Below are 26,019 nucleotides of genomic sequence, written 5' to 3'. Positions count from 1 at the left end.
GCCTCATCACCACCATGAGCTGATATTTTATATTTGCTTGAAGAGATTACATTGCCTCATATGAGTACTCCCTCACATGATCCTTGGTGGGTATCATCCAAGGAAATATTCTCATCTCCTCCCCTGTTCTGATAGTGTTAAGAAACTCACTGATTGACAAACTTTTAATTTTGAAAGACAACGTCTCACTCAATGCAAGCATCCAATTTTTAAGAGAACTTACAAAGACTAACTATGGTAAATGTTGTCTGACCCCCAACATTACTCCACCAAACTCCCATTAGTTGGCAATACCATGACTGGGAAATTGATTCTCACTTTAAGGGGGTCCCCTGGTTTAAAAATGGACAAACAACTCGAGCCTGGCCTATGAGAAGAAAGCGCTTCTGTTAATGGCTTCTGGAAAAGCTGCCCTATACACTTAACAGCACTGAGGGATCAGCGTCTCTTCCTGTGAACGTGAACAAAGAAGCATAGAGCCTGTCCGCCATCTTGCAAGGATGGTAGTAAGTAGCCTGAGGATCAGCCAGCATTGTGTGGCCAAACAGCCTGAGGTGAATGATGGTGGGTCTTGATGATATTAGACTTCTGGATAAACTGACCTTCTTGACTTTCTCTCAGGTGAAGAAATGGACTTATATTTAAGTCAATTTGAGCATGCAAATGAACAAATTTTAACAGACGTCATTTCTTTCTATTTAAACCCAAACTCCTACTGCAAACTACCTTCACCTCCTTCTTTTCCATGTATGTCAACACTTCAGTATGCCCAAAACAGAACACATCTCCTCTCTCTACAATATCTGTCTCTACACTGCCCAGGCTTCGGGTCCCACAGTTACTATTTTGCTTCTCTTTAGGTCCTGCCATGTTTTTGAGTCACAATCTCTCATCTACTGATTTATTCCTTTTTGCAGTCTCATCACCCTATGTCAGATTGTTACCACTCCATGGAGACATGATCCCACACAGTATATCCAAGGATCTCCTCATTCTTCTGGCAAAATAGGCCAAAGTGTGTATGGTTTTGATTGGAAAACAAAGTAAGGGAGACTCTGGGAGTCTGACCCCAACTGAGAAATGGTATTTTCTTCCTTCATCATGCTCTATCTGCTAAGGTTACACTGACTCTTAAAAATGAAGTTCAAATATCAACTCTGCTGCAAAGCTGCTTCAACTCCCTTAGTGCAAATGTCTCATGGATTCTTACACACTGGATTTCTCTCTTAGCCCTGGTCATTTCTATCAGGCACTAGAATTCTTTGGGTGCATACCTTTCCCCTCCTTGAGGTTATATATTTCTAATGTATCTCTGTACAGTTCTCATATCCTAGAATTATCAACTCCAGTTTCACTACTATGAAGGATTCAAGTTTATATTTTTGCTTGAAACATGCTAAAGTTCATTATTCTTGCACGCTCATGTCACGTTTCTAAAACATTAGTCTATATATATTTTTTGCTCTATATATGTTCAAAAATTATAATCTCCTCTTATTACCAAAGGAGCAAAAGAATAGGTAGAGATTCATGGCAAATCATTCAACAATTCATCATTCACTTCACCTCTTATCACAAAAACATATTGCATTCAAAAGCAACTTTCCATCAAAAACAAAGTTTCTTGTTAAAATTTTTTAGGAAAAACAATATCACAATTACAGTTATAGTTTCACAGGTATACACATGTCAAACTTGTCATTGTACAGTTTACATTTGTGCATTTTATTGTATATCAATTTATACCTCGGTAAAGATGCTAAAGGGAGAAGGATATGGCAACCCACTCCAGTATTCTTGCCTGGAGAATCCTGTGGAAAGAGGAGCCTAGAGGGCTGCTGTCCATAGGGTCACACAGAGTTGGACACGACTGAAGTGACTTAACATGTATGCATGCATTGGAGCAGGAAATGGCAACCCACTCCAGTATTCTTGCCTGGAGAATCCCAGGAACAGGGGAGGGTGGTGGGCTGCCATCTATGGGGTCGCACAGAGTTGGACACGACTGAAGTGACTTAGCAGCAGCAGCAAAGATGCTAAAAAGAAAACTTAGTATCAGAAAAGCCACACACTGAAACATAATTAAAAGTCTTGGAAGGCAGACAAACACAGATACACACAGAAGAAAAGGAAACACTCCTTAAATGCATCAAGCAAGTTTATTTACAAATGCAGTTGTACAGAAAGGCTCACTAGTTTCTGAAGAAAACTTCTGGCATACAAACCATGATAATTTTCATGAATGAAAAGACGCAGCTTTCTACTGAGAACTGCTTAGCAACAATTCTGGTGAAGAAAATAGAGCTCTCCTCATCAAGCAAATAAAATGTTACATAAGCTACAAAAAAAAAATTAATCATAATATTACATAAATGAAAAGAAGGATACGCAAAGCAAATCTGGGAGTGGATTTTAGTGAAATTTTCCATATGGCTCTGCATTAATTTAGTATATTTTATAATAAACAGAGCAAATGCAATTACATATTTATATTAACTATTTCAAATAATGTTTCAGAGTTTTTAAAAAAAACAATAAAATAACCCTCTTCAAAACACCCCTAGAAAGTCAATCAGATCATTATCAGTCTCAAAAAAAAATTTTGGAAGTTCTTGTTTTTTTCCTGTGCTTTTATGATGCTGAATTCAAAAAGGAAATACTGCACTTTTTGCCACACATCATTACCATCTTATAAATAAACAACAAAAATACAGGTTCTACCAAGACTATAATGCTCTGATGTAATCTAAAGAGGTCAGAAAAAGTGTTATTCTTTTTTAAAAAAACAGAGTGAAAGGATGTTACAACATGTATTTATAGATCTATATCAGCGGCAACCACCTCTTCTTCTATCTGCAACAGGGCTTTCGGGTGGAGGCTGACATCACATGGCAGTTGGCCGTCCAGCTGATCAGGCAAGGAGAGAAGAAAGAAAAGCACTTAGATTCAGAAACACTCGAATATTGCCTCTGGGATTCATAGTAGGGATGGCTCAGAGAATGACCCCATGAGGTAGAAAGAATAACTCTGTTACTCACTTAGGATAAAGCTAGGCAAACCCACGAAGTCTGGGTTAGCAAGTCTTTTCTTTGCAAAAATGAGAGTAAAAACTAACTGCTGATACAGAAACAAGTTACACTCAACTCTCTGTTATTTGTCCTAGAGGAGAGAAAAGGCATGGGCAGTTTTTCCATGTTGATTCCAAAAATCAATTACATTTGGCTTTGGAATTTGGACTAAAGAGAGAAAAGCTCACACACATACACACACTCCCCCCATTTCATGCCCAGCCTTGACAGTCTCCAGCCTCAGTGCTGGCATCCAGGAATGGCCTGGACCAATGGCAAAAGAAGGCTCAAACCACGCTGACAGATAAGAGAGAGTTGACTGAGCTGACGCCATTTCCAAAGCACTCTTCACAGAAAGGCCACATAAATACCTCAGAGCTCAAAAGCATATGGTTTTGCTGATACCACTTGTAACCAAGACCCTTTCACAATAAGGAAGAAACACATGTTACCAGCATCAAGGCTCAAAATATAAAAAGGAGGAATGGTTGTCTTTATGCAGCTATAAACAACAGGCGATCCAATTACATTATCCTGTATTTTATAGCACACTTACAGGCAAAAACATGCTTTGACACAAAATAGCATGTGAAGTTTTTAAAAACCCAGTTTTTTCAAAAATGACACTGAAAGACTATGCAATCAGAATTAATGCTCTTTTTAAACTATTGTATATGTTAATAGGATATGATTATATAGTAACAAACATACACCGACTATTCTTTATTATCCTTTTAAACCACAGTCTTTAAGTTGGTCATATTCTAAATCACATAATCGGACCCACATTGGTAAATAATAGAAATCAGCTAAAACTCTGAGGGGCCAAGTATCAGATGAGAGGCTATACAGAAGACTCATTTTAACTGACTTGACTTGTATTCTTGAGTCATTAGAAGCTTCTCTAGACTCTGAGCAGACTAAACTGCACTGAACATTGTCCTGACTCCCCAGGTCACATCCGTCTCCAGGTCCTTGGCCCCACACCCAACCCTGTGGAGCTGGAACCTGAGAACTGACCAACTGACTCATTCACTGCACCCTCTTTGAGGGCGACATGGTGGGATTCCTAAAGCCTAGAGCTCTAGGGCACAGAGCTTGAAGGGGAGCTGGAAGGGGAGCAGGTCGTAGGTTCAGGGCAGTACGTGGGAACCCGTGCTCTCTGTAAAAGACAAGAAATTTTCTCCCTGATTTGCTCTCTTACATTTGAATCTGAGATAGCAGTCATTGCAGTACAGCTGGTTGTTTCGGATTCTGACTTCGGCTCCTGAGGAAGAGCCTCCGAGGTCACGCTCGCAGGCCACACACTGAGAGACAAACAAAAACAACAGGAAACACCCACACTTAGCTCAAGAACCCCTGGGACACTCCCAGGAGGAAAAAAAAATGAGCAAAATAAAATGCAGTTTCTAAGCTCTTAGAGACATTTCAGCAAAGGGGGAAAAGAAAAAGGCCAAAAGATAATGAGGTTAAAATGAAGCCTGCTGGATGAAACAGTAAAGAATTCATAAAGCCAATTTTAAGAGCCAAGATTTCATTCTAACTATACCAAAAGAGTAGAAATGATTCATTGATTGGCTTAAAGAAGCTAACGCTTCCTTTCTCCCAGGGGATGGACAGGCTAAAGCACCATGGGAAGGAACTGGCCAACGGCAAGAAGATGAGGTTTCTGGCTCTCTGCCCTGGAGTGGGCCATCCGGGCATCCCCAGGAGTGTTCACACATGGTGCTTTCCCAAAATACCCATGGCTGGGCATTTTGGCTCCACATGCTCAAACACTAATGATTTTGACTCATTCTGTTATGCCAGGAAACAACCCAAGCCAGAGTCAGACAAGCTTAAAACAAGTTGAGCTCTGCAGGACTCCAGGATCCACAACCAGAAGTTCTCTCTCTGGCCCAACACAAGTTCAAGAATCAAATAGTGGTGTTTCTAAAGACAGATACTGCAAAATAAGGCAGTTATATAGCCTTACTTCTTTCTTATGTGTAAGAACACCTTAGCTGCAACTGTAAAAATATTTACAATGTAATTTCTTTCACACTCTCCCTATTCAAAGCTAGGTTTCTGGACACTTATAATTTATATCCCCATGCTGTTAATAACCATAGCAGCATGTTAGAGGAAGCATTTATGCACTGTAAACTTTATTTATAGAATCTTAGATTGGAGATAGGAAGCGCATGGTGCCTCCAGGGTCAAGGTTTGAGAAGGCAGCAGCAGGAGGAGGCCATTTGTGATGCCAAGTGCAGCGCAGACCCACGGAGGCAGCACCTAGCTTGTTAGTGGCGGGTCCACACCCAGCGCTCAAAGAAGCCATGCGCTCTCCAAGCAAAGCGTTGCAGGCCTGCAGGCTGTTTGGCTAGTCTCACCTTAAAACAATGCAAATGATAACAAAGACCCAGGGATTCGATGATCATGGCGGCTCCTTTGCCCAGAATGTTATGACAGTAGGAGCACACACGCTTCCCACTGACCGACCTAGATGCAGGACGAGAATGGAAGGGAGGCTTTCATCCATTTCAAGCCTCTCATCTAAAAATCACATTCGGGTATTAACACAAACCATTCTTAATGAAAATCTTTATATATCCATGGGAGGAAAACTTTCACCAGCCAACCAGTTATGGCTTGATTATACTGTACCTTGAAGGATCTCCACAATGGTTCTGGTACCCCTGACACCTAGTTACAGAAATGAACAATTTCTGTGTCATCGGTCCATTCTGCTATCGCCCATAGGCCACATCTGTACTCGGCAAGGTTCTCACGCCCTTCTAATCCAGCCAACATCTTCTTGCCAGGTAAAGCCACCCAAGCACATCCCTTATTATGTTCTTTGCTTACTGCCACTAAAAAAGCATCCCCAGCTACTTCCAAGAGGCACTGCAAGTCTATTAAACCTATCATCTCACCCTTATTTTGTCAACCTCCTTCTCATTCACCCAATAATCTAGTTAAACAGAAGCATTTCCTTAGTGCTTATAATGCCTCTGGCTTACTGGACTGCTTCTGAGAAGAATGACATGAAAACTACTACAGCTAGCATTCAGATAGGCATGGCGAGTCTCTACTTTGCTTTGTTTACAAGTCTTATCTCCTCTCCCAGGTGGGAAGGTGAAGGCTACTTCTTATCTTTGCATCCCGCAGGATGGGCACAGCACTTCAGTGTCACTGCAAAGGGCATTGCTGTTGAATGTCCCACGTTAGAGCACGTCGTGCTCTAGAGAGAGACATTTTCAGGGCAGAGAAGCCCATAGCCCTGTCTCCTTTCTGCTTTCCGAGGGCAGGATTCTCAGTAAGTAAACAGGTTCTCTTTCTCTCCTCTGCCTTCCCCTGATTCTATTCTTAACTCCAAATTTACCATGAATCCTCATCGCTCATTCCCTCAATTCAGACTCCGAGACACATTTTAGCTGGAATAAAAGTATCTTCTCTGAACGAAATCCTTTAGTTGATAGCTTTAAAAAAATCCCAACATTAATCATTGTGTTTCTACTTTTCAGTATTTCATCAGCATTACAGGCTGGGAGAACTCCCTTCAGGTCTCAGCAGAAACACTGCTAGATGCGGTTACATGAAGCCTACGGGAACTGTGGAGAAGCTACACAGACCTAAGACCCCAACACGTGTTCATGTCTGAGCTCTACTCCGTATCAAAAAACAAGACCCACCACTCTAACTCTCATATTTCCCACAGCATATGACCTGCACAATTCAGTTGATGTGATCTCAGCAAAATGCTGACCAGTCAGATAAGAGACAAGCAGTGGTTTTGGAAATCAAAAGCCCCAAATGCAATAAATAACTTGAGAATGTTTAAAGCCAGCTTGCTCAAAGTTCCACAGATGATGGGGCTGGGTTACAATGTCCTTTACACTCAGTCCCTGTAAAATGAGTGTATATCACAGTCTCATTAAAGTAGCCCAACATTTTACAGTACTGCTTTTACTCATCACTTTGCCATGCATTCACGAGCTACTGTACGTTTTTATGATTCCACAGCTGGGAATTATTTCGGTCTGCCTGCATTTGAGACACTGACCACAGGCCCAAGTAAATGAGACAGTGGCAGAGTCGTAACATTTTAAAGGCCTCCATGGCTTCATACGACATCCATAAATACCCTTGGGTTGCCACGGAGAGACATTAAGGAAGCCTTCTGAATTGATCTGGGAAAGGAACACTAAATTTGACACATTCAAAAAGCCTTGTTTTTCTTTCACTGGAAAGCTTGGACAAGATCTGGGGAAATTTTTAATGAAAACTACCCCTTGAGTCTAAAGAAAGAAAAAGGAAAACCCTAAGGGCCTCACCTGTTGCGTGGCTGGGAGCCTGGCTGCGGAGCCGCAGGGGAATGGCTACGCGGTATGGGGGACGGGGTGGTGGTCTTCACAGAACCAGCTGAGGGAGGGGGGATGCTGGAGGAGGGGTTCCGCATGTAGGCACGGTTTGATGTGGACAGCAGCTGAGGTGGGGGGCGACTGAAGTCTTGGACAGAGGAAGAGGCGTAGACTCCTGACGGCTGACTGAACCACGGGGACTGTCGCCAAGAATTGGTTCTTGGGGAATCCAGGTTATCTAGAGATTCACCTCTGAAACACAGAAAGGATTCACCAGTTTATCAGCGGTGGAAATACTAAACAAAAGTAGCTTCAGTATTCAGTTACCCCAGATACCTCTGCTTAGTTCATCCTCTCATCTGCAATTAATTTCTATCTATATATTTTCCTTAAAGTTGCAAATACCAGGTTTCCACACTTTGTGAACACCATTTTCATAATTCCAATCTTATTATAAACAGAGGCTTCATTTTTTAAAAATTCATCATTCAAGGAAGCACTAAGCACGTCAATTATTTAAATGCGTGAATCACACATCAGAACTCCACATCCAGCCTTGCAACCTACTAGCCACGTGGTTTTGTCCGCGTGCATTCCTTACTCAAGCCACAGCTTCTTTGTGGAAAAGCAGAATTACCATTCCTGCCTCAAGACATTCTTCCCAGATGAAGTGAGATGATGTACACAAAGTGCCTGCCATGTGTCTGCCACTAATCAGTGCTTTGCGACAAGTGCCCAATGACACTGGTTCTGCTTATCTTTCTCACAAAATCTTACGTAAGAGAAGAAGCGATGACATCTCTTTCATCCAAAGTAGCCAGCACGCCTAGAAATTAAATATCTGCACCTCAGTACAGAAAGGGAAATCATTCCAAAGACGTCTCACACCTTCTCATAATCCCAGGCAGACAAATAGGCTCTTTGTTGACACTGGAACTGCGCTGTCGGATCCAGCTGTTGTCGTCATAAAGGGAGGTTCTCTTCCTCATTTCTTGGAGGATTTGCTGTCTCTCCAACTCCGCTCCTGATGGCGCTGGTTCCTTCTTCGAGCTCTTCTGTGATGAGCTACTGCTCCCACTTCGGTCTGCGTATCTATTGCTTCCTAAATTAAAAATATCAAAAGCTGCTGGATTAGTGCATTAAAAACAGGGATAGTAATTAAATCTCCAAATACAGTGGAGCCAAAAAAAGAAAGTGACAGTGGGCACACAGGCTCACATTATCAATTCTCAATGAGACTGCTGCCTCAGAAGATAAAGCAACAGTCTGTCCTGTCCCTGGAAATTCCAATTCCAGTCCCAGAGGCATACCAGGGGGACACTCAGGAAAACTAAGGAGCTGCCTAAAAAGGAGACAACTGGTCTTGATTTCAGCAGTACTAAATGACAAACTGCTCATCCAGAAAGTTTCTCTTCCATTATGTCCTTCCTTCCTAAATTAAAATTAGTCAAGCACCTGCTCATTGAATGCTTGCTGTGATAACTCTGCAAGGGAACAGGGCTTTCTATTCTTTCAAAAAATATACACTCACCCTGGGGAGAGAGCCAGACATAAAGGCATATACCTCCAGCTGACAAGGGGCTTCCCTGGTGGCTCAGATGGTAAAAAATCCACCTGAAATGTGGGAGACCTGGGTTCGATCCCTGGGTTGAAACGATCTCCTGGAGAAGGGAACGGCTACCCACTCCATTATTATGGCCTGGAGAACTCCATGGACTATATAGTCTATGGAGTTGCAAAGAGTCGGACACGACCAAGCAACTTTCACTATCTTTTCTTTCCAGCTGACATGGCACACGTCTTCATGGTGTTAAGTCACAGAATAAGTCATGACCAGACCACAGGAATGACAGCATACTCAATCACTGAAATGGCTTTTGTGAAACTGAAAAATAGCCAAGTAATCCAAATGATGGCTGAGGAATGTTATCAGACTTTTATCTCTTTTAAGAGAACTGACTGTGGTAGTTTGGATGTTGAATTTATGAATGACAATTAAGTCAGGTTTTATCCTAAAGGTTTTGTCTCCTTAGATTTGCTGATGAATTCCTGATTTGCGTAAAACATCCATAACTTTGAGGGAATCTCCCCATTTTAACTTGGATTAGGAAATTTCACCTAAGGATTTTTCATTTACTCTCCAGATTCATGGCTATTGTCTTTCTTTCAAAATTCACTCCGCCATAGTTTATCTTCTAGGAAGCAATGAGCAAGGCCACCAAAAATTTCTTATACACATCTATGTTTACATTGGTACATACACACATCTCAACCATTTGGTCAGATTTAAAATAAAATGTTTTCTATTTTAAAGATGCCTTACAGGAATAACCAAGTTTTCCAACAAAATATTTGATAACATCTACTGTGTGCTATTCAGGGGAGAAAATATATGTACAAAAATAGCCAGATCAGTAACACAAGTCACAACATTAAGAAGACTATTTCTGAGAGTCACACTTGTTGTTACTAACAGGTCATGAGTTTACTTTCAAATGAGAATATGATCACTGTTTCATGTTTCATGGCAGATGGAAGTACTTAAACTTTTATTTTAATGGTGACCTCGGGGCACAGTTGGGGAGAAGAAACTGGAAATCCAAACAGGTAAGACCAGAGGAACCAGATCAGAAAGCATCTGATAAGTTGGAAAATGAGAGAATAGTTTGGTTATAGTTAAGGGACGCTTATGGGGGAAAAAAACAAAATAGGCCGAAGAGTTAAACTAGGACCAGATAATGAAAGGTTCTCTGTGTTAAGGGAAAGGAGGTGACCGTGAAACCTACTAGAAACTATAAATTCTACAAGCTTTAACTCGAGGTTGTAAACTAGCTGCCATCAGAACACTGGGGCCTGTGGATATTGTTTGGCTCACAGAGGGTTACACAATTTTTTAAATTCCTGGTCAAACTTCCTTAAAATAAAAATTCAGACTTTTTTTTTTTACTTCTGTGTTTCAATAGAAAGAGTTGGCAATCACAAGTTTGTATCTTCCCCCATGGCAGTGACAAACTGGAACTGGGCAGTAGTCTTCCACTTAAATGGGCATGTCCACCAAGTCCACCTCAATCTTCAGCTGGATCTTCAGTCGTTTACATAACTGACCAACACCTTCCTAACTCAAAGCCTGGTATGCAAACTCTGCTTAAAATGGTATTTCTGATTAGTTTTCTTCCCTTAGTTACATAACCTCAGTTATCTACGGTCCAGAAATTCACTTTATACTAAAAATATCAGGTTCCAAATTGCTTTTGCCACGTTAGTGAAATCATCATTTTGAATTTTTTGCTATCTTGTCATTTACATGTCCAGTTTCACGTTTATATACAATTTCCCTGGTCCTCTGCAGAAAACTACTGCCCCAATTCTTTGGCGGCAAAATAAAATCCACTATACCACAAGGTATTAGCATCACTTTGCAAATTTTTCACATAATTTCTAAGCTATCTATAATCATTTTAATCTTACAGTACTCCCTCCATTATAAAGTAAAGCCAAAAGAAGCACAAGATAATTCTGCTCTGATATGTAAATGCTAAAAATCTGTAGTATTTCAAATATGTAATCTTAATGAACCTGAAATGTCTTGACCTTAAAAATAGTAATCATAGGGTGTGATAGCATAGCTAAGCAATCATGCTGAAGAATTTTGAAAAAAATTCACATTTACCATTTTTATTTGTGGGGGAATCATCCAATTCAGTAGTTGATCTGGATTTATTCCTAAAACATAGAACACATTACATATATCTCATGAAGAACAGTCTTTTCATATTTATGAAATAAGAACACCAAAAAGATTATTTTTAAAGCAGTTGATTTATTTTCCATGTCTGTTGAGAGCCATATTTATTTTCATATCAAAGAATTTTTCATGTTGTACAAACTAGCAGAGAACGGCGACATCTCTAAAGAGAAAAGAGCATGATGCTAGAAACAGACAGAAGCATGTGACAATCCTCTCAATTTGATGACAGTGAAATCCTATGACTTTTTGGAATGACTTGAATACTCTGACCCTCTTCTCTACCAGATATCAATCTTACCAAGCTATATGAAGCATCTATTATCAGACAGCCTAACATCAGACTGTTAATGCTTCCTCCATGCTCCCAAGTGTTAAGAAGTGAACTTAGGGGCCTTAGGCTCCTACTCTGACGCAGTAACTCATCAAATGCCACCCTAGCATTCCAAAGAGGTGCTGGAGCACACTGGCATAGGCAGCTTCTGAAATGGCCTGATTCCATGATGGTAAACTTGGGTCTATATACCAATACATGCTCATCTCATTCTCCCTTTCTGGGCACAATTTTAAATACTAGTAATAATAACAAATAATAATATATAATGTGCATTATCATATATATATATATATGCACATTTATAACATTAATACAGCATATAATTACGTGCAACACAAACTGTTAGCAACATTCATGAATAGTTTCATTTGTATTAACATAGGAGAAAATGCTTTTAATGCATGATGTCTAGCTATACTCCTTAATGCCTCTAGGGCATGCTTTATCACAACTGCCTAGAATATTTCATATTTTCTAAGATTCCTTAAGTTTCCTTTCTCAGCAACCTAATTATTTTCTCAAGATAATGAGCTATATACATGAGGCTTATTTAAATATATAAATAAATCATATCTTTAAAAAAAGAAACATACACATTTTAATGATCTAAAGTTATTCGGAAACAATGACTGTAAATAAGGTCATCCATCACGAGCAATTTTTTCTAGCTTAATGTCAGCTCATTACTACCTTTATGTATATTCCATTTCTTTTCCCTTTCTAGTCTTGAGTCCTGTTCAGTCATCCTGATATAGAGATGAGTCTTCCCCTATCTCTAAGATAAACTTGCTGAAGAAATTTTAGCTGTGAAAACACTAATTAATAGTCATACAACAGATAAATACAGACTTTTTAGAAGTCCTAAGTGATCTCAAGAGTGCAAAGCATCTTTTAAATTACTTTAAAATATCAGATTTAATGTTTTAGGAAATGTATAACTTTTCAGGTATCTGAAATCCGATCTTCATTCCCCGAAACTGACCAGTAGGTCTCATCAAACTAAGAAAAAGTCTACAAGGTTCATTTCCGATGTCTGAATGGAACGTTCAGTAAACTCACACTATTACTTATAACTCCTTTAAAACAAAGCTCCAGGTAGATTGCAAAAACGAACACACTTTTTGTGTGTCTCTTCCGCTAGCATGTGGCTCCTCCCACAAAGAGGTAGGGTTCTTCTCCTCTCCGTGAACTTGGGCTGGGCTTGTGACTTTAGGTAACAAAATGGGGCAGGGCAATGGTGTGCCAGGTCAGATCTTAGACTACAAACTGCCTTGCATACTTCTTCTCTTTAATTCTCTCTCTTTGCTCTGTCTAGCCACATGTGGAGGAGACTGCACTGGCTTTCTGGATGTTGAAAGACACATGGCCCAGTTGCTCTCATTGCCCTTGCTGACAGCCAGTCAACTCCCAAAGCAGAATTGCTTAGTAAACTGGTGGTAGATACACTAGGAATCCAGTCAACTAAAAGAACCAGTGACTGAGTCTAGTCCAAAATGCTGACTCACAAAATCATAATCACATCATTAAGTTTAGGGGTAGTTGGTTACACAGCAAAAGCCAACTGATACAAAGATCAATCAGCAGGATATCTCTGTATCCCATAAAAGAGCAAGTGTTAACTTAGTCCTACAAAACTCTTACACAAGCCCTCAGATATTCATCTGAAGCTAATTACTCCCACCAGATTATAATTGAAGTTCTACACACCTGTCGCTAGGAAGCAAATCTGAAGATTCTTCTTCTCTCTTTGGTATGTCATAGGAATCAATAGGCCTAAAAGATGGAAAAGGAGTTTATGGTCAAAATGTTAGAATTTAATGCCATCTCAGAGTTTAAGAAATGAATATCAAAATAATGTTATTATAGCCTTTTTCTCAGAGAAGGCAATGGCACCCCACTCCAGTACTCTTGCCTGGAAAATCCCATGGACGGAGGAGCCTGACGGAGTCGGATACGACTGAGCAACTTCACTTTCACTTTTCACTTTCATGCATTGGAGAAGGAAATGGCAACCCACTCTACTATTCTTGCCTAGAGAATCCCAGAGATGGGGGAGCCTGGTGGGCTGCCATCTATGGGGTCACAGAGTCGGACACAACTGAAGCGACTTAGCAGCAGCAGCAGCAGCCTCTTTCCCAGAACAGACCATTCTCAGAATGATCTCTGAGTTGAAAACTAAACAAACAGAAGTATTTTAATCCATCTCTGCAAAAAAACAGAGACCCACTACCATCAATAGACATTTGCAATTCATTCATCCTGCAAACATACACTGATTGCCTGCTATGTTTCAGTACTATTCCAGGACTGGGCTGGTAAACAAAGCATACTTATTGGCCTCTTAATACATTTTAGTGGGATAGGCAGGTTAACAGACGAGTAAATAAATGTATAATGTAAAGCAGGCAAATGCATGCTGGAGAGAAGGGATGAGGGAAGAGGCTTGTATTTCAGGTGAGGTATTCTGCAAAGTCTGACAAGGTGACATAGGAGCAGAGACTTAAAGAAAATGACTGAGCCACACAAGCATGTAAGGGAAGCCTTCTCCAGATACAGGGACTAGAAAATGTGAAAGTCTCAGGGCAGAATAAATTGGACATTTTCATGGAAGGAAAAGGAGGCCACTGTGACTGGAAGCGACCAAGTGAGATGAAGAGTGGTAGGAAGCTGGGTAGACCAGAAAGCCAAGATGCAGCTCACCCAAGCTACCTGGGCTTTGGCAAGGACTTTGGATGATGTTGTAATATGACAGGGAGCAACAGGGGAATTCAGAGCAGAAGTCAGGTGATAAGCTCAGACTGACAATGGAAAGGGTTCACTCTGTTGGGTTCCCCTGTGTAGAGGATGGATGGTGGGGAGCAAGAGGACCAAGTAGGCGCCTCTGAAGTAGGGAATGGATATGGCTGTATCCATTCAGCTAAGCCAAGACAACTGAAAAACCACACGTGCCATCTGGCCGTGGAGACAGACCTTCTGTACTGGTATATTTTGATGGAAGTTTCCCTCTCTTTCTCTGCCTGGTGCTTCTGCTCCTCCGCTTCACGCCGCTTCTGTTGCTGCTCTTCCTGATATTGCTGCTCCTTCAACTTCCTCTCTCTCTCAAGAGTGAGTTGTTCCTGCAGCTTCTTCCTTTGGTCCTCATTTGCATCTTCCTCCTGCTCCTGGTGCCTCATCTGTTCCTCTGCCCGGCTTCCTTCCTTGTCAGAAGACTTGGACTCCTCACCTCTGGTGGCCAGGGCAGGCTCCCGGGCCATCAGAGAAATGCTGTTTGAGTTCAGGACCATCAGTTCCTACATGACCAGGGAGAAGAGAAACCCGTCTAAATCTGTGCATTTCTATCATTCCACAAAGATACGTCTATATTCAGTTTTAAATGATACTTATTGTAGTTGGCCCAGAATTCCACTCGAAATAATATATATAGTTTTAGAGCTCATTCACATTGTTGTATGGAAGAAACCAAGACCAATAATATGCTCTAATTAAAAATGTTCTAAAAAGATTAAAAAAAAAAGTTTTATCACAGACAAAATCACATGTGGGGAGTGGAACTGTAACACAGAAAAGGAAGACACACTTAGAGCCTTCTGATAGGATTGCTTAGTGACACAGCAGAGCAACTAGGAGAAAGGCTGAAACATCAAAGCAAAATTGTGACAAACCACAGCCTGGTACATTGAGAGAGAGACATAAGTGAATGTGTGGCCAAAGCCATGTGAAACGGGGTAGTTCCATTTTACAGCCACTTTCAGCAACAAGGTAGGGAAGAAAGAAAATGACACGATCCAACACTACCTCATTCAAGTACTTGGAATTCTCTCTCTCAGCCTCCTGCTTAGCCCTCTGCCACTCTTCCCTCAGTTTTTCCTGTTCTCGTTGATATTTTTCCTATAAGATGAGATGGCATATTAATTCATTAATATGCTAATGATATGAAACAATCCCTTATTTGCATTTTGGCCAGTTCTACCCTCTACCTCCATATTTAAAGACAGAGACGTTGATTTGACCAATCAGATTTGCATCACTAAAGTAGAAAATAGCTCATATTGAGCTAAAATGCAGATAGGGAAGAGTAGACATGGAGAACTGAACTCATATCCACCTTTCCCCATGGCTGTAATTCATGGAAGCCCCCAGCTAACTGGAAGGGGCACTGAATTACTCTGCAATAGACCGAGCATACAGTGTATGTGGGTGCAGTTCAGATCAGTTCAGTTGCTCAGTCGTGTCTGATTCTTTGCAACCCCATGAATCACATCACGCCAGGCCTCCCTATCCATCAACTCCCGGAGTTCACTCAAACTCATGTCCACAGAGTCGGTGATGCCATCCAGCCATCTCATCCTCTGTCGTCCCCTTCTCCTCCTGCCCCCAATCCCTCCCAGCATCAGAGTCTTTCCCAATGAGTCAACTCTTTGCATCAGGTGGCCAAAGGATTGGAATTTCAGCTTCAGCATCAGTCCTTCCAATGAACACCCGGGACTGATCTCCTTTAGAAAGGACTGGTTGGATCTCCTTGCGGTCCATGGGACTCTCCAGAGTCTTCTCCAACACCACAATTCAAAAGCATCAATTCTTCAGTGCTCAGCTTTCTTCACAGACCAACTCTCACATCCATACATGACCACAGGAAAAACCATAGCCTTGACTAGACAGATGGACCTTCATTGGCAAAGTAATGTCTCTGCTTTTGAATATGCTATCTAGGTTGGTCATAACTTTCCTTCCAAGGAGTAAGCATCTTTTAATTTCATGGCTGCAATCACAATCTGCAGTGATTCTGGAGCCCAAAAAAATAGTCTGACACTTCCCACTGTTTCCCCATCTATTTCCCATGAAGTGATGGGACCAGATGCTATGATCTTCATTTTCTGAATGTTGAGCTTTAAGCCAACTTTTTCACTCTCCTCTTTCACTTTCATCAAGAGGCTTTTTATTTCCTCTTCACTTTCTGCCATAAGGGTAGTGTCATCTGCATATCTGAGATTATTGCTATTTCTCCCAGCAACCTTGATTCCAGCTTGTGCTTCTTCCAGCCCAGCGTTTTGCATGATGTACTCTGCATATAAATTAAATAAGCAGGGTGACAATATGTGGGTTGGTCCTTACAAACCTATAGACCTCTCGTGAATAAGAAAAGCCATGAAATGATGATGCTACATTATCTAAAAATATTTGTTGTTGTTCAATTGCTAGTCATGTTTGACTCTTTGCAACCCCACAGACAGGGGTCTCCAGGCTCCTCTGTCCTCCACTATCTCCCAGAGTTTGCTGAAGTTCATGTTCATTGAGTTGGTAATGTTATCTAACCATCTCATCCTCTGCCACCCACTTCACTTTTTGTCTGCAGTCTTTCCCATCATCAGGGTCTTTTCCAATGAGTAAGCTCTTCACATTAGATGGCCAAAGTATTGAAACTTCAGCTTAAGCATTAGTCCTTCCAATGGATATTCAGGGTTGATTTCCTTTAGGATTGTCTGGTTTGATATCCTTGTAGTACAAAAGTTTCTCAAGAGTTTTCTGCAGCACCACAATTCAAAGAGCATCAATTCTTCGGCGCTCAGCCTTCTTTATGTTCCAACTTTCACATCTGTACATGATTACTGGAAAAACAATAGGTTTGACTATACAGACCTTTGTCAGCAAAGTGATGTCTCTGCTTTTTAATATGCTGCCTAGGTTTGTCATAGTCTTCCTTCCAAGGAGCAAGCATCTTTTAATTTCATGGCTGCAGTCACCATCCACAGTGATTTTGGAGCCCAAGAAAATAAAATCTGTCTCTCGTGGTGGTGGTGGTTTAGTTGCTAACTCGTGTCCATCCGACTCTAGAGACCCCGTGGGCTGTAGCCTGCCTGCCAGGCTCTTCTGTCCATGCGAGTCTTCTGGCAAGAATACTGGAGTGGGTTGCCATTTCCTTCTCGAGGGGATCTTCCTGACCCAGAAATTGAACTTGGGCTTCCTGCATTGCAGGCAGATTCCTTACTGACTGAGCTATAAGGGAAGACCCCTGCGAGGGAAGTCACTGCTTCCACTTTTTCCCCTTCTATTTGCCATGAAGTGATGGAACTGCATGCCATGATCTTAGTTTTTTAAATGCTGAGTTTCAAGCCAGCTTTTTCACTGTCCTCTTTCACTTTCTTTTTTTTTCCTCTTTCCCTTTCATCAAGAGGCTTTTTAGCTCCTCTTCACTTTCTGCCATTACAGTAGTATCATCTGCATATCTGAGGTTACTGATATTTCTCCCGGCAATTGATTCCAACTTGTGATTTATCCAGCCCAGCATTTTGCATGATATACTCTACATATAAGTGAAATAAGAAGGGTGACAATATATAGCCTTTTTGCGCTCCTTTCCCAATTTTGAACCAGTCCGTTGTTCCATGTATGGTTCTAAACGTTGCTTCTTGGTCTGCACACAGGTTTCTCAGGAGACAGGTATGGTGGTTTGGTATCCCCATCTCTTTAAGAATTTTCCACAGTTTGTTGTGATCCATGTAGTCAAAGGCTTTCATGTAGTTGATGAAGCAGTAGATGTTTTTGTGGGACTCCCTTGCTTTCTCCATGATCCAATGAATGTTGGCAATTTGATCTCTGGTTCCTCTGCCTCTTTGAAACTGAGCTTGTACATTGGAAAGTTATTGGTTCACATACTGCTGAAGCCTATCTTGATGGATTTGGAGCATAACCTTGCTAGAATGTCAAATAAGCACAATTGTACAGTAGTTTGAACATTCTTTGGCATTGCCCTTATTTGAGATTGGAATGAAAACTGATCTTTTCCAGTTCTGTGGTGCTGCTGAATTTTCCAAATTTGCTGGCATACTGACTGCAGCATTTTTACAGCATCATCTTTTAGGATTTGAAAGCTCAGCTGGAATTCTGTCCCCTCCACTAGCTTTGCTTGTAGTAATGTTTCCTAAGGGCCACCCAACTTCACACTCTAGAATGTCTGGCTCTAGGTGAGTAACACCACCACGGTCATCTGGTCATTAAGATCTTTTTTGCATAGTTCTGTTCTGCTTCTGTTAGGTCCATATTGTTTCTGTCCTTTAATATGCCCATCTTTGCATGAAATGTTCCCTTGGTATCTTCAATTTTCTTGAAAAGATCTCTAGCCTTTCCCATTCCATTGTTTCCTCTATTTCTCTGCATTGTTCACTAATGAAGGCCTTCTTATCGCTCCCTGCTATTCTCTGGAACTCTGTATCCAGTTGGATGTATCTTTCTCTTTCTCCCTTGCCTTTCACTTTTCTTTTCTCAGCTATTTGTGAAGCCTCCTCAGACAACCTGTTTGCCTCCTTACATTTCTTTTTCTTTGGGATGGTTTTGGTCACTGCCTCCCTCCTCCACAATGTTATGAACCTCTGTTCACAGTTCTTCAGGCACTCTGTCAGATCTAATCCCTTGAATCTATCTGTCACCTCCACTATATCATCTTAAGGGATTTGATTAAGGGCATACCTGAATGGCCCAGTGGTTTTCCCTACTTTCTTCAACTTAAGTCTGAATTTTGCAATAAAGAGCTCACGATCTGTGAGCCACACTCAGCTCCCAGTCTTGTTTTTTGCTGACTATATAGAGCTTCTCCATCTTTGGCTGCAAAGAATATAACCAATCTGATTTCAGTATTAACCAACTAGTGATATCCATGAGTAGAGTCATCTCTTGGTTTATTGGAAGAGGATGTTTGCTATGACCAGTGTGTTCTCTTGACAAAACTCTGTAATCCTTTGCCCTGCTTCATTTTGTATTCCAAACTTGCCTGTTACTCCAGGTATCTCTTGACTTCCTACTTCTGCATTATAATCCCCTATGATGAAAAGGACATCTGTTTTTCTGTGTTAGTTGTAAAAGGTCATGTAGGTCTTCATACAAATGGTCAACTTCAGCTTCTTTGGCCTCAATGGTTGGGGCACAGACTTGAAATACTATAATGTTGAATGGTGTGCCTTAGAGACGAATCAAGATCATTCTGTCATTCTGTCATTGCCTCCAAGCACTGCATTTTAGACTCTTTAGTTGACTATGAGAGCTACTCCATTTCTTCTAAGGGATTCTTGCCCACAGTAGTAGATATAATGCTCATCTGAATTAAATTCACCCATTCCCATCCATTTCAGTTCACTGATTCTTAAGATGTCAAAGTTCACTCTTATCGTCTCTTACTTGACCACATCCAACTTAATTTGATTCATGAATCTAACATTCCAGGTTCCTATGCAACATTGTTCTTTACAGCAATGGACTTTACTTTTACCACCAAACATATCCACAACTGAGCGCTGCTTCCACTTTGGCCCAGCCGCGTCATTCTTTACAGTTCAGTTCAGTTCAATCGCTCAGTCATGTCCGACTCTTTGTGACCCCATGAATCGCAGTACGCCAGGCCTCCCTGTCCATCACTAACTCCCGGAGTTCACTCAGACTCACGTCCATCGAGTCAGTGATGCCATCCAGCCATCTCATCCTCTGTCGTCCCCTTCTCCTCCTGCCCCCAATCCCTCCCAGCATCAGAGTCTTTTTCAATGAGTCAACTCTTCGCATCAGGTAGCCAAAATACTGGAGTTTCAGCTTTAGCATCATTCCTCCCAAAGAAATCCCAGGGCTGATCTCCTTCAGAATGGACTGGTTGGATCTCCTTGCAGTCCAAGGGACTCTCAAGAGTCTTCTCCAACACCACAGTTCAAAAGCATCAATTCTTCGGCACTCAGCCTTCTTCACAGTCCAACTCTCACATCCATACATGACTACTGGAAAAACCATAGCCTTGACTAGACGGACCTTAGTTGGCAAAGTAATATCTCTGCTTTTGAATATACTGTCTATGTTGGTCATAACTTTTCTTCCAAGGAGGAAGCGTCTTTTAATTTCATGGCTGCAATCACAATCTGCAGTGATTTTGGAGCCCAAAAAAATAAAGTCTGACACTGTTTCCACTGTTTCCCCATCTATTTCCCATGAAGTGATGGGACCAGATGCCATGATCTTCATTTTCTGAATGTTGAGCTTTAGGCCAACTTTGTCACTCTCCTCTTTCATTTTCATCAAGAGGCTTTTTAGTTCCTCTTCACTTTCTGCCATAAGGGTGGTGCCATCTGCATATCTGAGGTTATTGATATTTCTCCCGGCAATCTTGATTCCAGCTTGTGTTTCTTCCAGTCCAGCGCTTCTCATGATGTACTCTGCATATAAGTTAAATAAGCAGAATGACAATATACAGCCTAGTAATTGTCCGCAGCTCTTCCCCAGTAGCATATTGAACACCTTCCAACCTGGGGAGCTCATCTTCTGCCTTCATATCTTTTTGCCTTTTCATACTGTCCATGGGATTCTCCAGGCAAGAACAGTGGAGTGGGTTGCCATTTTCTTCTCCAGTGGACCAGATTTTGTCAGAACTCTTCACTGTGACCCATCCACCTTGGGTGGCCCTAAGCAGCATGGCTCATAGCTTCATTGAGTTATGCAAGCCTCTTCAGGCACAGTGATCCATGAAGGTGGCTAAAAATATACCCAGGGACTAATAAATAATTTAAAAAGGATGACTCTAGAAATTTTCAAAAACAGAAAAGTATTTCATACAAAACATGCTACATATCAAAACATTTGTTAATTATGTGGTTACTGGCTTTTCGTTTTTCAAGCTGCTTCTTAATACCAGTTGCCACTGAGCAGGAGAAGCTCTTGGGGCAAATGTAGTTCCTGCTGATCACCCTACTTTGCTCTACCTGCAGCAGTCGGTCTTGCTCCTTCTGCCATCTCTCCTGCCGCCTCCGTTCCTCCTCTGGATCCCAGGCCCAGCGACTTGGGGCACTAATGGTTGGGACTGGAAGCTGCCAGGTTATAAGAGAAGAGGTGCAAACCAAGAAGGATATGTTATTTCATGAAGTCATCTACTGAAGTGCTTTTGCATACATGAATTATTCAGATCACCCTTGGCCTATGCTGTACCAAAGGAGAATGGGCTTTATATTTCAAAGTATGTCTCTTAACACAAATGGAACTCACCTAAGAAACAGAAAGAGATTCACCAACATAGACAACAGACTCCTGGCTGCCAACGGGGAGGGGGATGGGGGAATGGGTGAGTACTGGATTGGGAGTTTGGGATTAGAAGATGCAAAGTGTTTTATATAGAATGGATAAACGACAAGGTCTCATTGTATAGCACAGAGAACTACATTCAATATCCTGTAATAAATCATAATGGACAAAATATAAAAAAGAACATATATACATATAACTGAATCACTTTGCTGTACACTGGAAAGGAACACAATATTATAAGTCAACTATACTTCAATTACAGAGGAAGCAATGGCACCCCACTCCAGTACTCTTGCCTGGAAAATCCCATGGACAGAGGAGCCTGGTGGGCTGCAGTCCATGGGGTCGCTTAGAGTCGGACATGACTGAGCGACTTCACTTTCACTTTTCACTTTCATGCACTGGAAAGGAAGGAAATGGCAACCCACTCCAGTGTTCTTGCCTGGAGAATCCCAGGGACTGGGGAGCGTGATGGGCTGCCATCTATAGGGTCACACAGAGGCAGACATGACTGAAAATGACTTAGCAGCAGCAGCAGCATACTTCAATTTAAAAAAAAGGTCTTTCCATGTTGGAAAAGTCATTCCTGGATAAACTCTCACGCAGCTTAAAGTAAAAATAAGTGATGCTACTGTGCACTAGTTCAGTCCCACCCAAGCCTCCTAGTTTATTCCAAAACCAAACGAAGACTACTTACATCAGGAACCACAGAATCGGAGCTTCCTGTGTTACAGCACGTGGGCAAGGAAAGAATAAAAAAACAATGTAAGTCTTCATTTCTATGAAATAATTCCCTTCAGAAAATCGTATCACTAAGCTGGTTCTATGCCAGTATACTAAGTGACATCAGTTGTTTTCAAACAACAATAAGCTTCTCTCTTTAGTTTCATCTGCTTGTCACTTATCTTCAGAATTCAAAGCCAGTGAAAAAGATCAACAGTGAATGCCCAAGTTACAGCCCAGCTTGAGGTGCTAGGGCAGAGATACAGGTATATTTCTAAGGGGTTTCAGGGTTCTTTTATTAATAGGGTGAATAATATTCTCATAGCCTAATAGAAAAAATTGAATTTCAAATATTACAACATCTATAGAACCCAACTTTTTACTTGTTGCTATTAATTACTCTGTGACAGGTGTAAGTCACATTTTTCAGGGCTTATTGCCAATGAGCTACTTTTCTGAAATAAGTCACCAACAAACATGTTCATGAAATATTTTCCTTTCCTTGCCTATTATTTGAAACACAAAGATTCAGACTTCACGTGTAAACTTATGAGCAGAAGGTCGTTCTTTTTATTCTTAGGGGACCTACATAACTGTGTTTGCCTGAATATAGTACAATGATTATAAACATGTAAGCAAATTTCATAAAATACATTCTCATATTGTAATTTTTCATTTTTCCTGAAACCTCAGCTGTCAGATTATTCACTTACACAACAAAATTTTACAGAAAACTGCTTTGAGATTTAGGAAAATACTCTTCCCTAAAATAGTCTGTTGAAGAAAAGGGAGTGAAAATTACCGTGGAGAAAGAAAAGGAATTGCTTTATTTTAGCCAACCTGAACTAGGAGTATCATATGGTTTCAATTAAATTACCACAGAAAAATCAGAGTTGAACAAAAAATGTCAAACCCACTAAGGATACTGACACAATTAGACCCTTGCACGTGCATAGCTGGTAAGCTAGTTCTATTTATGATTGAAAAGAGATCTTAATTCATCAAAAGTGCCTACGAGGAGATTAACACAAAATACACAGATCCAGTAAGTATCATGTTATAAGGCAAGTTTGTAAATATTATGGATAATCTTAAAAGTAAGAAACAATGACATTTTAGATACCAACAGCACACTCCCTATTGACTGTGCCATTGCATCTCAAATGTTGGATATTACTTTTAAGTTCTCGATTGCAAAACGCAGAGTTCAAACTGCATCCATGAGACAGAGCAGGAGAGAAACGTGAACGGGGAGGAAAAGCCACATGCAAAGCACCCTGTGAAGCAGCACTGCCCGACTACACCAACACAGGGAATGTCAAAGCACACTCGCTGACAGGCGTGTCCAAAATTTACTTTTAATTTACTTCAACGTCAACATAGCAGTCCTAGCAACACTCCAAAGTCATCATCCTAATAGCACTCAACGATTCTGCTCTTTATTCAGAGCATTCTCCATAACCCCAAATTTGATGTTTTAGGAGCTGGCCAATTGCATGTTGGTGTAATCCAATAGTACGCAATTTGTAGGAAGCAGTAAAGCATACATGAAATTTCTCATTTTTCACTGTCACCCAGTGGCAAGAAGTGTGTGTTTAAATAGCATCTCAATTTTTTTTTAATTAAAAAAAAAACAACAAAAAACAAACTTCAGAGATATACAAAGGACACGCAAAGACCCATTACCACAGAGGTAGACCCATGAACTGTAAGAAAAGCCTGATGACCCTAGGGAAAGAATGGAAATGGGTTATGTTGCTTGGTCATAATAATGGCCGAATTGAAGAGGCTCAGTGCCGAGCACCACAGACTATCAGGAGAGAGTGGAGAGTGGGAACAATTCCATGAAAGTACATGAATTGTTAGCTTGGCAGTTTACCTTGTTCAAAAAACTGTGATCGCCTTTTTAAGTTTTTCAAAGAAATAGGTTCAGAGGCTAGTTGAAAAATACAAAAAACAAAAAAGTACATCAATATCATGTCATTCATTTTAATCTCTCACCACTGGAAAACTAAATGATACTTGATACATTTTTCCAATCTGTAGCAATATTATTTTTCAAGTGACAAAACTGATAGCCATAGAAGATAGGGGTTATTTCAATGCACAAAGACACACATAGTTTTAGTAGTCTATAACTATGTTCAAATTAGTAACAGGAACTAATATTTTGATTAATAAATTTTAGCAGCTAGCATAGTTTCATAGAAGCCGAAGTACTATCTTCCACGCCAGATCACACAGCTTTAGAGAAATGGAAATTAAAATTTTTTGCTTAAGCTTATCAATTAAATTCTCAAGTACAAGAAGAACTGCTTGTAACTAAGAGTTGCATAATACATAGACGTTTTTAAAAAGGAACTTAAAAAATGGATAGAACAAGAAAATAAATATCCAGAGAACAATTTTTTTTTTTAAGCTATAATTAAAACATCCTTCTTAACTAGGCTTCTCTGGTGGCTCAGACAGTAAAGAATCTGCCTGCAGAGCGGGAGACCTGGGTTCAATCCCTGGGTCAAGATCTCCTGGAGCAGGGAATGGAAACCCACTCCAGTATTCTTGCCAGGAGAATTCTATGGACAGAAAAGCCTGGTGGGCTAAGCCCACTGGGTGGCAAAGAGTCGGATACAACTGAGCCACAGACTAACTATTTTGCTCTAGTTTCCAAGATCTTATAGCCATAACTTTAAAAAGGAAAAAAGCAAATGGAGCCACTTCCAGATATCATAAATTAAATACAAAGATAAATAATCAATAAAGGAAGGGAAATTCATAAACTTGGTTTGACTTTGACATCAGATATTATGAATTGACAAATGCAGACTCAAAATCACCAAACCACTGAGAAAACCCAGCCCTGTGCCTGGCAGCCTAATTTCATGCTAAGAGAAGCTTCGACTTCTTTGGGTTTCTCCCTGCCTATATGGACTAGATCTTTCTTATTTCCTTTGTCTGCCTAAGGCACAGCACACAGAATGTGGTGGCTCAGCTATTTGCAGATAACTGAACAGGAGAGGAGAAGGAAAGGAGTGGTAACTCCATACTACCAAGTTTCCCTAGATGCTGTATGGCTGCTTTTTCATTACAAATGGGTGTTTTTTTTCCTAACAGTCGTTATTTCCACTGGCATTTCCCTATTTCTAGGAGCTTCCAAGCTTAACCCCTTGACAACAATGAAGGGGGAAAGGAAACCTCATGCATTATTTCATATTTAACTAAGACTCCTCTTGCCAGCACACCGTAGCAAGAAGGTTGATGGCCTCCAGAAAACCAGTCTTTCTTATTTGTATTAGACACATAGGTGCTCAGAGCTCCTGCAGAGGCTGCCAAAGCTTTGTTTGCAGTTCCTGGACTATTCAACATTGGAACTCAACGCCCTTCCACCTGGCTGCAATTGGATCTGTATGCTAACCTTTGAGTTTCAGCTTGCACTGGATCAGTTTTGTTTTCACTCACAGATATTAATTTTTATAATAGCAGGACTTGAGTGTAGTGACTTTTCCTATATTTTAAATGTAAGTTATAATGGTAATGTTTACCTTTTGATTCAAAAGTACTGCTTTCATCACGAATTCCATTGATTTCTTTTGATTCAGTATTCTAGAAAGGATAAAAATGGCAGTTAACATTCTCTCCAGTGGGACACTGGGCTTAAATAATCCATTTTCATCAGTAGACATACCTGCTAACAAGATGAACTGTTCAGGATATTAATATATTCCTTATAGCCTTTTACATATAATAGAAATGTAATTT

General features: G+C 40.7%; 1 protein-coding gene across 1 annotated transcript in view; it reads right to left on the bottom strand.

The window, feature by feature from the left end:
• Positions 1-2,148: 2,148 nt before the first annotated feature.
• Positions 2,149-26,019, bottom strand: part of LMO7 (LIM domain 7) — a 146,159-nt gene continuing 122,288 nt past the window's right edge. The window contains exons 22-35 of the mRNA XM_052650023.1: positions 25,803-25,863; positions 24,143-24,199; positions 23,950-23,991; positions 22,238-22,263; positions 21,222-21,326; positions 15,289-15,381; positions 14,464-14,783; positions 13,201-13,266; positions 11,082-11,134; positions 8,300-8,513; positions 7,385-7,663; positions 5,441-5,549; positions 4,273-4,375; positions 2,149-2,907 (exon numbers count right to left, since the gene is read on the bottom strand). Of these exons, the coding sequence (XP_052505983.1) occupies positions 2,885-2,907; positions 4,273-4,375; positions 5,441-5,549; positions 7,385-7,663; positions 8,300-8,513; positions 11,082-11,134; positions 13,201-13,266; positions 14,464-14,783; positions 15,289-15,381; positions 21,222-21,326; positions 22,238-22,263; positions 23,950-23,991; positions 24,143-24,199; positions 25,803-25,863 (1,551 nt within the window). The 3' untranslated portion in view covers positions 2,149-2,884. The remainder of the gene's footprint in view (positions 2,908-4,272; positions 4,376-5,440; positions 5,550-7,384; positions 7,664-8,299; positions 8,514-11,081; positions 11,135-13,200; positions 13,267-14,463; positions 14,784-15,288; positions 15,382-21,221; positions 21,327-22,237; positions 22,264-23,949; positions 23,992-24,142; positions 24,200-25,802; positions 25,864-26,019) is intronic.

This window comes from Budorcas taxicolor, chromosome 12, assembly GCF_023091745.1.
Source record: "Budorcas taxicolor isolate Tak-1 chromosome 12, Takin1.1, whole genome shotgun sequence".
NCBI lineage: Eukaryota > Metazoa > Chordata > Mammalia > Artiodactyla > Bovidae > Budorcas > Budorcas taxicolor.
Note: the sequence above shows the minus strand (reverse complement) of the source record. Positions and strands in the feature narration are given on the sequence as shown.